Source organism: Anolis carolinensis, unplaced genomic scaffold (genome assembly GCF_035594765.1).
Source record: "Anolis carolinensis isolate JA03-04 unplaced genomic scaffold, rAnoCar3.1.pri scaffold_23, whole genome shotgun sequence".
Taxonomy (NCBI): domain Eukaryota; kingdom Metazoa; phylum Chordata; class Lepidosauria; order Squamata; family Dactyloidae; genus Anolis; species Anolis carolinensis.
This window is the reverse complement of record NW_026943832.1, coordinates 495,040-506,524: the sequence shown is the minus strand read 5'-3', so window position 1 is coordinate 506,524 and position 11,485 is coordinate 495,040. Positions and strand designations below refer to the sequence as shown.

At 38.9% G+C, this 11,485-nt stretch overlaps 2 protein-coding genes across 4 annotated transcripts in view; one reads left to right on the top strand and one right to left on the bottom strand.

The window, feature by feature from the left end:
• Window positions 1–11,485, bottom strand: part of LOC134294797 (probable methyltransferase-like protein 25) — a 145,115-nt gene that overhangs the window by 73,533 nt on the left and 60,097 nt on the right. Inside the window, exon 3 of one of the 2 annotated variants that reach the window (XM_062966527.1) lies at window positions 10,009–11,326. The exons of the other annotated variant lie outside the window; for it this stretch is intronic. The gene's annotated coding sequence lies outside the window, so the exon portion shown is untranslated. Of the gene's footprint in view, window positions 1–10,008; window positions 11,327–11,485 lie in introns of those variants that run through there. 2 annotated transcript variants of the gene reach the window in all.
• On the top strand, window positions 1,327–10,785 carry LOC134294794 (inner centromere protein-like). 2 transcript variants are annotated; one of them, XM_062966520.1, is made up of 10 exons: window positions 1,327–1,483; window positions 2,599–2,650; window positions 3,673–3,775; window positions 3,858–3,995; window positions 4,999–5,010; window positions 7,208–7,311; window positions 7,390–7,501; window positions 8,220–8,342; window positions 9,147–9,233; window positions 10,606–10,785. In XM_062966520.1, exons 1-10 carry the CDS (start codon window positions 1,465–1,467, stop codon window positions 10,615–10,617), a joined length of 762 nt encoding a protein of 253 aa, XP_062822590.1. In that variant the 5' UTR covers window positions 1,327–1,464; the 3' UTR covers window positions 10,618–10,785. The 2 variants fall into 2 exon arrangements, with proteins under 2 accessions (XP_062822590.1, XP_062822591.1); XM_062966521.1 differs by lacking the exon at window positions 4,999–5,010.

Below are 11,485 nucleotides of genomic sequence, written 5' to 3'. Positions count from 1 at the left end.
GAACATCTTCTACACTGCAGAATCAATGCATTCTGATACAATTTTAACTGGCATGGCTCTGTGCTATGGAATTGTGGGATTTGTAGTAAAGGGCCTTGTAAAATTACAGCTCCCATGATTCTACATCACTGAGCCGTGGAAGTTCAAGTGATGTCAAACTGCATTAATTCGACAGTGTGAATGCACCCATAGTCTGCAATGAAAGGTGAGGGAAAGAGCCAGGTAGGTGTAGTGGTTTGAGCATTGGGCTAGAACTCTGGAGAACAGGATTCAATGCTGGCCTTGGGCAAGTCAACCCAGAAAACTCTTGTGATAGCTTCACCAAAAGTCTGAAACCACAACAATGTCGTGTACTATTAAAAGTGACGTAGAAAACAAAACAGAGCAAGAATATTAAAGAGGAACGTTATAAGATGGGGAAAACAAAAATACCACACCCAAGAAAGTCCTCTTGCAACAACCAGAAAGCAAACAACACCAAATACTGAACATCAAATCGGCATTATCATTTCTTCTAAGCAGTTTTAAGGGCGTAATTCCACAGATATGAATGCTAAATCGCCTGCTGAAAAGTATGTACAGTAGAGTCTCACTTATCCAAGCCTCGCTTATCCAAGCCTCTGGATTATCCAAGCCATTTTTTTAGTCAGTGTCTTCAATATATCGTGATATTTTGGTGTTAAATTAGTAAATAGAGTAATAACAACATAACATTACCGTGTATTGAACAACTTTTTCTGTCAAATTTGTTGTATAACATGATGTTTTGGTGCTTAATTTGTAAAATCATAACCTAATTTGATGTTTAATAGGTTTTTCCTTAATCCCTCCTTGTTATCCAAGATATTCGCTTATCCAACATTCTGCCCGCCCGTTTGGCTTGGACAAGTGAGACTCTACTGTACTTAGTAGGCAGAGTATGCATCCCATTTGAAATCCCGTGGCTGCCTCCTGCAAAATTCTGAGACTTGTAGTTTAATGAGACTCAGGTTCTTTCTGGCTGGGCATTTTGAAGGCCCCTCCCCTAAACTACAAGCTCGGGGATTTCAGGAGGGATGCACACTTGCTTTTAACTCTAGTGCAGGCATGGGCCCTCCAGGTGTTTTGGACTTCAACTCCCACAATTCCTAACGGTTGTTAGGAATTGTGGGAGTTGAAGTCCAAAACACCTGGAGGGCCGGAGTTTACTCATTCCTGCTCCAGTGTAACCCCGAGACTTCCCTTCCTTCCGTTGCGCCTAAGCCCAGCCCCTTCCTGGGCTTTATTTCGGTAGCTGCGTCTCAGCCAATAGCCGGCCCCGTCGTGGAGGCGCGCGCTGCTCATTGGACCGCGGGGAGTGACGTTGTTTGAAAAAAATATTTCAACGGCGACAAGCCTGGGCTGGGGGCGTTTCGAGCGCGGGGTCGCTGTTAACAGCTGGCTGCGGAAATTTCGCCTCTGTAGACTTGGATCCGCAAAGCAACAATGGCGGGGAACCCAAGGGGTGAGTCCCAGGGAAGGCTTTAAGGGTCGCCCGCCTCCGCCTCGCATCTTCCTTTTGTGCACAGCGAATCAGAATGGGAAAACTGGGTTGTTTGGGACTTTGGGGTGTTTGCGTGCCTTGGGGGGTATCTTCACGGGGCAATTCATTCAGTTCGGTACCGCATGAGATAGCCACCCCTTGGCTTCCTGATGATAAAAACATTCTGCCCCCAACGTTTTGGATATGCGATGCTCAACGTATTGATATTGTGGTTGTTAGACTTTAAAGCAGGCATGGGCCAACTTGGGCCCTCCAGGTGTTTTGGACTCCAACTCCCACCATTCCTCACAGCCTCAGGCCCTTTCCTTTTTCCCCCTCAGCCGCTTACGGAAAGGAAATGAAATGCAGGAAATGAGCACTCAAAGTACGCTTGACAGATGGCCATCCAGCCTCTTGTTTAAAAGCTTCCAAGGGAGGAGCTTCTACCACAGTCCGAGAAAGAGAGTTCCACTGTTGGACAGTTCTCTTGGTCAGGAAGTTCACCCTAATGGGTGAATCTCCTTTCCTATAATTTTCTCAGACTCATTGCTCTGAGTCCTGGTCTCCAGGGCAGCAGAAGACAAGCCTTCTCCTCCTTCTTTATGTCAGCCTTTCAAATGCGGTAAAATATGGTATATGCCACCCAAATAATAGAGGAATAACTGCACTGAGCCTATTCACTTCCTTCATATACATAATCATAACTCATATATTTGAATATGTAACTTAATCAAAATTCAATTCTATTTATGGGTGAATCAGTTTTTAGGATTGCATCTTCTAAACATGGCATTGATCTGAATCTTCAGAAGTGGATGAACTGTTTTTCCCTTTATAATGTTTGCTAACATAAAATGTGTTGCTGGTTTTTTTTAAGTAATCGTAGCCCAGTTGCTTTGCTTTGTTTGCCTTATAAACACTTAGGTAAAGGGATTAAAATAAGTTTTTTAAAAACCTCTATAAAATAGTAAATTATAAGCATATCTGTCCTGGCAATTACAAATGTTCATCGTCTTGATGATACAGTTTTCACCTCATGCTTTTATCACATAAAATAGTTCAGTGACCAGTAACTGTAGTTGCTTTTCTCTATGCAGTGGGCAGCCCTGAAAAGACTGAAGAAATTCGAAAACCATCCCAGAACGTTGGGTATGTTGTCTGTTGGGTCTTTTGACAAACTTCATGACCAGTATTCTTTTCTTAACCTTGGTATATTTACTCTTGTATCTATTGTTTGTGTATATGCCTGTGCATCACCTATGAGTAAGACTACCAGATCATTTCTATTTGTTTGTTACTGGGAGCAGGAACAAAGCTTCATTGCTTGTTATCTCACATGAGTGACAAAAAGAGTGACCCAGTCATACACAGGTTCAAAGTGTTGGAAAATAAGATGAATGGAGGTACAGGGAAAGAAAAGAATGGGAAAAACATAAAATAGTATTCCTCTTTGTAGTTGAGGAAGGGAGAATTTTCAGGCTGGGTTACAAATAAGAGATAATGCCAAATTAGGTTCATGGATTTGAATCCCCTTCTATGTAAGGGAGACTTGGCTCCTTCTACACAACTGTATAAAATCCACATTGAACTGGATGATATGGCAGTGTGGACTCAGATAATCCAGGACCCTTCCACACAGCCATATCACCCAGAATATCAAGGCAGAAAATCCCACAGTATCGGCTTTGAACTACACATATGCCATATATTCCTGCTCAAAGCAGATAATGTGAGATTTTATTCAGCTGTGTGGAAGGGGACCCAGTTCAAAGCAGATATTGTAGGTTATCACTAAGGGCCCTTAGTGAAATCGAGCTATATCCTTGAGCTGACATCTTGGTTGGGTTGCTGACCTGAAGGCTGCCAGGTTCAAATCCAGAGAAGCCTCCCACAAGGATGGTAAAAACATCAGGGTGTCCCCTGGGCAACATCCTTGCAGACGGCCAATTTTCTCACTCCAGAAGCAACTCCGGTTGCTCCTGACACACACACACACAAAAAAGCTGACATCTTGCCTAAGGATTCTTTTAAGCCCCTTAAAGGACTCAGAAAGAAGCCAAGGGATGGAAGATGCGTGGTGCTTTCAAGAGGACCGATGATAGAATATTGTACTGGTGTGTTCTGTATAATGAGTCCTCCGTTAATTTTTATATACAAAACTAAATTTACAGGAGACAAGCAAGTTATAAAAGACCGCTTGGTGATCTAGAGGATGAACAAGAGAAGCTCTCTCCACCAAGAAAAAAGGTTCCGCCTCCTTACCTTGCCAGCAAGGTGAGACAAGTATTGTATCCTAGAGAACATGTTAAGTTTATTAATGGTTTCCCAAGGACTGATTATATTTTGTACTCTTTAGGTTGTCCGGCCATTCAAGACATTCTTGCACACAGTGCAGAAGAACCAAATACTTATGGGAACCTCAAGCTCTGTGAGCCGAAGCTGTACAGTAAAATCATTCCTCAAGCAAAAGACTCCTTTAAGGCCCACTACCCAGGTAACATGAGATCTTTTTATAGGTGGAAAGGGGGGAAGAGCAGCTTCTGAACTAAAATTTACCTGCTCAGGTGTAGTGCAGGGGGAGAAAGTAATAATAAATATGCAAATTGTCAGGGGGATTCTTGGTATGGATGGGAGGACCAATCCACAATGCCTGGGTTTTCCCTACATGCCAAACCTAACTAGCAGGAGCTCAATGTTCTTTTTCTGTTTTCACTATTATGTTTTTTCATCATTAATAATCTTGCAAAAGTCTTCAGACTTGACAGGCATTTTTACATCCGTTTCATTTAAAATTTATTTATTTATTTACCCCATTTATACCCTGCCTTCTCCACCCCAAAGGGGACTCAAGGCAAGGTTACATATGGCAACCATTTGATACCTCACACATACAAATAAGCTTAAAATAGGATTAAATAAAAACAATACATATTAACGTTTAAAAACATTACATTAATATTAAAAAAGATCAATGAAAAGGGTTGGGGGGTGTATGCAAACAAATGCAAAATTACTGTGTTTTGCCCTTTTAAAGAAAAACTTGATTGGGTTTAGGGACCCAAGGGACTGAATGATGTTAAGTGCTGGCATGAGACAGTGTGACAGAATAGACAGGCAAAAGGACTGATTAATTTTATTAATATTTTATCTATTTATAAGACCAAATTATCAAAATATGCACATTGATTTGAACTATTTTATCTTACCATTAAGATTCTGGCGTGTTTGTTTAATTTGCAGACTATGTATTCAGTATCCCAGCATAAGTCTCTTGAAAGTGGTGAAGTCCATTGCTGCTTCTTGGGTTAACAGAATGGTAGTACAGGTCTTATGAAGTGTAGGTAAAGGTACAGTTGACCCAGCAAAGCTTTATGGCAATAGGGTGGAATGCTAGATGCAAGTCTATTTCGGTCATATTGTTAACAATAGATATCGAGTTAACAATACGATTCACTTTTCAAAGGTATTAACTATATCATAACTTTCTCTTCATACAGGGAGGGTTTGTTGTAAGTAACAAGATTGATCTTAGATTAGATGTGTTTGCACATAATTAACAGTGTGTCATCCAATGGCATCCCTAACATGCATAGCAACATCCATTCTTTGAAGGGGCTGCCTGGCCTTTGCAACAAACCTTACTAAAATGTAGACTACTTGCACAATTTCTAGTGGCATTTCACTGTTTTCTCAATGTTGTACAAGAACCATGGGCATTTCATTTCAGAATGTGATTATTCATATTTATCATTTCATTCATCCAATGTTTCAGTTTATTTACACTACCCACTTAATTTAATTTAGATTAGAAGGATCAAGACAGGCAACAAAGTGCAAAAGACAAACTATAATATTATTGAACATTGCTTCGAGGAGCTTTGTTGTCTTTTTTAGATCTTGCCCATTTTATTTTAATAATGTAGCTGTTCATAGTTAATTCTAGTCTTTTTAGCTGCCCAGATCAACCCATCTAACAGTTTCTACCTGAACTAAACATACAAAAAAGGAGGAGGAAAATAATGTTGAAAAGTGCATAGTCTGCATCCTTACTTAGAAGTAAGTCCCACAGACTTCAGTGAGACTTTCTCTCCACCAAAATAAGTGTGTTAGACTCCTTCCTCAATGTAACAGTTGTATTCAGCAGATGTCTGCTTAGTTAGAAAGAAAACCCTGGCATGGAAGTTATTCAAGTTACTGGGAAAACTAATTGATTATTCCATTTTATATCAAATCATTTTGCTTATAGACCCTAGTAGAAATGTTAGTGTTGGTGTGTTGACAGGTTTGAGACCAGAAAAATAAGCTTAAGAAAAATATCCCTACTTCAAAAGGCCTAATGGATCAATGTCCCATCTCACATTACTAGATTTGGTTGATACTTACCGGTATATATATTTGAAAACGCAGACCAAAGAGAAGGCTGTAACACCTGGTATTGATTTCCAATTTACTGGTCTCTTTAAGTAAATAAAACTTCTCTGGGGTGATCTATGCCTAATTTGGCCCAGGTTTTGTTCCTCTGCAGTAAGTTTGTTGGCCAGTTAAAATTCAAATCAATTTGTGAAAATCTCTCTTTAGTTGCCACTCAGTACTTTGTACTTGCACATGCTACTTCAACTTCATTGGGGAAACAATAAACAAACCTTTCTAACATTGAGACTTCATTCTCTTCCTCCTCCTTCATGCTTCTTAGTGTATGTGTGGCATCTTGGCAGAAAATTTCATTTATTTATTAGTTATCAAGACTTGTTTCCTATTTAGGAAAGACGTGCTGTGATGACAGTTGGCAGAACATAATCTTTTTCAAGTGACAAAGCAATGCTTTAAGTACATATCTAGAAATTACTGTTGCTTTGAATAGATGAAAATCCAATGTGCATCCTACCCCAGCACCTGGAAAAGGTTACTTTAAAAACAATCCACTTCCATTGCTAATTATGCTGTTTGAAGACTAATTCATAGACATTATTTGTTGCAATGATGCATTGTTGATTGCTCATAGGACTGGAACAAGTAAAGATGGTGCCAGCAGAATGTGGCTTTATGACTGATAAGAGAAGGACATAACATTAGCCTCTTTTAAAAGATTAAAAACAGAATAATGATAATATTTTGTAACAATTCTAGGAATAAATGCCTTTGAAAAGTAACTGGAAGCTTACTTGTTGCACCAATGGAGTGACTTTCCAGTTGTTTCCAGTTGTTGTGTAGCTTTTACATGTGGCTTGGTTATGCTCTTGTCAATGGGAAAAATAGCAGTTCTATGTGCTTGTGACATGTTATTTCCAAGCTCCCTCTCTTGTAACACAATATTACATCACAACCCTATTTGAAAATGAGAAAAGATTCATATTTCATGACTGATAGAAGTCTCAGGATATTGTAGTGTTTATACTTTAATTAATAATTGATAGTAGTGGCTGCTGTTGGCAGTGCTGGGATTGAGATTGGTCACATTGATCTGTCATATTGCCATCTTATTCTTGGAAAACATTGCATTGACACTGGGATTCTTTCTGGTCGCTGTTTCACTTTAGTTATCATGGCCAATGTCACTGTTAAATGGATTTGCCCCAAAGGAAAGCAGGGAAGTGGAGGGAAAGCTCTTCTTTCCTTGACTAGAAGTGCAGCTGAGTTGGTTGCCTTTTAGCTATTGGAGCAAGCACACCTATTACGATGTGTGCTAATGAGTTTCATGTTGTCTAGGAAAAGCAACGGTTGGAAAACCTTCGGAAAAAGGAAGAAGCTGAAAAATATCGAAAACAGAAACTGGAAGAACAGAAGAGGAAGCAACAAGAAGAGATGAGGCGGTATGTGAGTGCTTCCACTTGCTTCTTTTCTAGTTTGTCGTGGATACCATTTCTAAATAGAGTTTAATGTGTCCTCAGGAAACGTGAAGAGCGCTTTCGCAAGGCTCGAGAGCGGGCAGAACAGATGGAGGAGGAGAAGAAAAAGAGGCTTGAGCAAAAGCTGGCTCAAGATGAGGAGAAATATGAGAAGGTAAGTCTGAATGTAGCAACAAGGCTACATTACATTATCAAGACTTGTATTCCAAATGTCAGGATACAATTCTCTTACCAATTTAATGAACTCTTTCCCTGTGTTGGTAATATCTGTTTGAGCAGTAGACCTATGAGTACCGTTGGTCCTCCATATTTGCAGGCTTAATTTTTTCAGATTTGATTATTTGTGGACTTGATAACTATGTTCTCTCTGGGAATCTCTTTAAGTTCTCTTATGCAATTCTACTGTCAAGCTCTGACAAAAGTTGACCATAGAGTCACTCTGGGAGTCATTCTATCTCTCAGATAGAATAGTGGATTTCTTTATTCCCACTTTTGCAAGGGTCCTGTGCTTCTAAACCCCATCAAAGGGGAGTGCCTATTGTAGTCTTGCTATTGAAAATTATTAAGATTTTTCAGTCTGGTATAAAAAAGGCATATACAGAATTCAATGAAATGGGAATTCTATAAGGAAAGATAGTGTATCTCATAAATTGCCAAGAGATGACTAACCAAGAGCCGGGCTGATATGATGACTTAAGTGCCAGTTCTGTGGAGACCCAGATTCTGCCATGCAACAATATCCCTGTGAGACTAATCGCTGCCTGTCCATTGACCAACCTATAGTGTAGTCATCAGGATAAAAACAAGGAAGGGGAGAGAAGCCTTGAACTCTTTTAAGGAAAGATGTAGGTGTAAATAAATCAATATTCTAGGTACGAGAGGAAAAATTAGCAGAAGACAAAGTTAAGAAGAAAGTGGCTGCTAAGAAGCTGGAGGAAATTGAAGCCCGGCGCAAACAAGATGAAGAAGCCCGCAAACAGAAAGCTCTGCAGCTGGTAAGGTGAAAAGTGTTTGGGCAAGACTGGAGCATGGGATGGTGGCTTTCTCCAGAGATGGGGCCAAGGAGAAAGTAAACTTTCTTGTAGAGCAGAGTTGAGACTCATACAGCCTTCTAGCTGTGGGACTACAAATCCCATTAGTTCTAAACAATAGTGAATAATGCTCGGAATTGCTGTTGAATTGCTGCATGATTCGTAACTTGCTGTAGAAGCCCACTGCAATCAGCAAAGTTTTGCAAAAACATTCCATGAATCTTCTCAGGCTTATTAAATATTAAGTAACTTTGATTAAACTTTATTGCTATTTTAAGCCTGTAAGATTCTTCAGGGAAAATGTATGTCTTGTGGTTCAGTTCAGCTTTGACATGAAAGGTCAGGCAATTTTGACAAATTTTTGAAAAACAGTCTTTCTCGATTTAATTATATAAATATGTTTAGGATTCTGTGGTGAAAGAGGATACTGAATATTTAAGTTTCCCTTTCACAGCTGAAAGTAACAAACATGTTATGTGGACTTGTGGAAATTTGGTGCAGGCCTTCATCTGATTAGTCTTGAGCCACTTGGCTAGGATATAGGCCCCCCCCCCCCCCAAAAATTGGTAAAATCACAAGCCAAAGGTTTAAAGAACCCAGCCTCAAAAGTGATCTGAAAAGAATTTCTGATTTCATTTTTTTGTACAATTCTCAAGCAAGATATCCTTGCAGTCAATAGAAAATTGGCCTTCTTGCCCTTTGCTTTACCACCTTTGAGCTTGGAGCTGGTGCCTTTAACTAGCAATGTGTCGCCTTCTCTTTTTAAAGAAAGAACAATTGAAGGAAGAAGAGGAACAAAAGGCAGCAGAGGCCAAGACGGCTAGCAAACAACTGAATGTGACGGTAGATATTCAGGTGAGTTCTGAAAAACAGACATCAGAAGTTGGAAGAAATAATCACCCTATGAACTTGTTCAGCGAAGGAATATATACTGTACTATACAAGGGCAGAGAGCTATGCAGACAAACAGGTAACCTAATTATTTTGCTGTTCCTCCACATTTCTTCAAACACCGCACCATATCCTGTAGTAACTCTTTAGGATTCGAAAGAGTTGTGCCCTATGCATGTGGTAAAGGACAACACTGCACAAACTTTTCTAAATGGAAAATGTATGTCATGCATTCATTTTTCTATATGATCATTCTCTCGCAACGCTACATAAACACTTTATTTTTATTATATCTGTGTGGGAATGAATGAAAGCAGAGATTTTGGCAAATATCTGAAAATGTTTGTACTGTGTAACATAGGACCATTCTCTTGAATATTATATGTAGAAAATATAGATCTGTAGTCTGTGTATTGAATGTAATATGTGAACACCTGTAGGGAGAATTATGCTCCTGAAAGCCTCGAGTAGAGGCAGTTGCACTCTAAGGCAAAGCACAGATTTTGCTTGATTGAAAGAATTCCTTTTCAGGTTTTCCCTTTAAAAAAAACAAAAACTAATAGTGATCTTTGAGTTGCAGTTTTCAAAAACAAAACCAAACATTTTGGTTGTGTTTGTTGATCCTGTGTGTCTCTCAGAACTGGCCCCAAATCTGCCAATGTTTCCCACTCCTACGGTTGCGTGTGTGAATGTATGTTTCTCTTTACACTGTGTCTGGCCTCAGTAACACAAGTCAGCATTTGATATTTATTTATTTATTTTATTTCCAATATTTATATCCCGCCCTTTTCACCCGAAGGGACTCAGGGTGGCTTACAACCCTGGCACAATTAGATGCCTATACAAAATCAATCAACAGTACATAAAATCAGTTAAAAAGCAATTAAATGCAATATAAAATTACAATATATAAATTTTAAAATAACCAAATCTGAATGCATTGCAAGAATTGTTACATTGTGTTTTCATCTCATACACCTGACTCCAGGACATATGAAAAGAGTACAATTCATTAAGGCTGTTTCTCCTACAGACCAAATCTGTTAAATTCAATCGGCACAGATATTCTCCTTTGCTTCTAGCAATGATTCTCTAACATTTTCAGTCAAACCTGCATATTCTTTGTGACTTCAGTCTTGGTTGTCATTGCAGCCTTCTGTGTCAAACTGACTTGAGGGAGAAAGGACAAACTTTTTTTCTAAACTGGTTGGGGAAAAGAGAGTTAATTCTTCCTTTCAAATTTGTGCCGCCTCCTTTTAAGAGCTCTGAAACAATACAGCATGCATCTTAGATAAATAATTCCTAATGCTAGTAATATTGTGTTGTCTTCTCCTAGGAAATCAACTGACCCAAGGTGTCATGCACCAATATTACAATCCATCTAATGTCAGGAGGTTATTTGGTGTTGTGAAAAGTCCAAACCTGGATATATTTCAGAGCTGTTTGATATTTTAAACATGTACAACTGGTTTCACCTTATAATGTTAATAAAGTTTTTTCTATTTGAAACTCTTAAGGTTTTCTATGATGTTTTGTCTTTATTTGTGAGAGGAAGAGAACAAGAGCCTTTTGTCCAGTTTAATTTTCAGGGATGAGTAACTAAAAATAGTATTACGACCCAAATTCAGTTCATTCAGCCCTCATGGTATACAAGAGTATCTGATTAGTAGAGATAAATTAGGTTCAAATCTTCAGTCATGGTGTCTTATGGAACAGCTTTGGAGCAGTTGCATCTCCAAATTTAATCCTTCGCACAGTTTGATAGATCAAAAACTAGGGCAAATATCCAATTCTATCATTTTAACAGAAAGACAGCAAAGTAGTTAGTTTAACTGAGAAAAATACATACCCATTTCCCCACATTGCTCTTCTATAGCCATATTTGTATTCTAAAATTGCACCGCTTCAGTTTTCTAATCTGGCTTCGTTTATCAGCTTCTAGGTTTGTCTTTAGATCCTCATTGTTGCTTGGGTCTAGTTCTTACAAAGACTTACTCTTTTTGAGAACTTCAAAAAGATCTTCACAACATGCTTTGGTTAGTTCACATGAATTGAGCCTAAGATAAAAATAAGAACATGTTATTGCACGTCAATGAAAAAGCAAAATCTGCATAAAAATCTGCTGAAGATAACCCCCCAGAAACCTTAATATCCTTCATAGGTTTCTTTGCAGCTCTGATCTTAAGAAAGCTTTTGTCACAATAAGTGTACTGTTT

Excerpts from the sequence above, each read along its gene's own strand:
- LOC134294794 (XM_062966520.1), top strand. Across the intron at positions 7,502-8,219 it reads ATGAGGAGAAATATGAGAAG|GTACGAGAGGAAAAATTAGC; the intron begins GTAAGTCTGAAT and ends TCAATATTCTAG. Across the intron at positions 8,343-9,146 it reads AACAGAAAGCTCTGCAGCTG|AAAGAACAATTGAAGGAAGA; the intron begins GTAAGGTGAAAA and ends CTCTTTTTAAAG.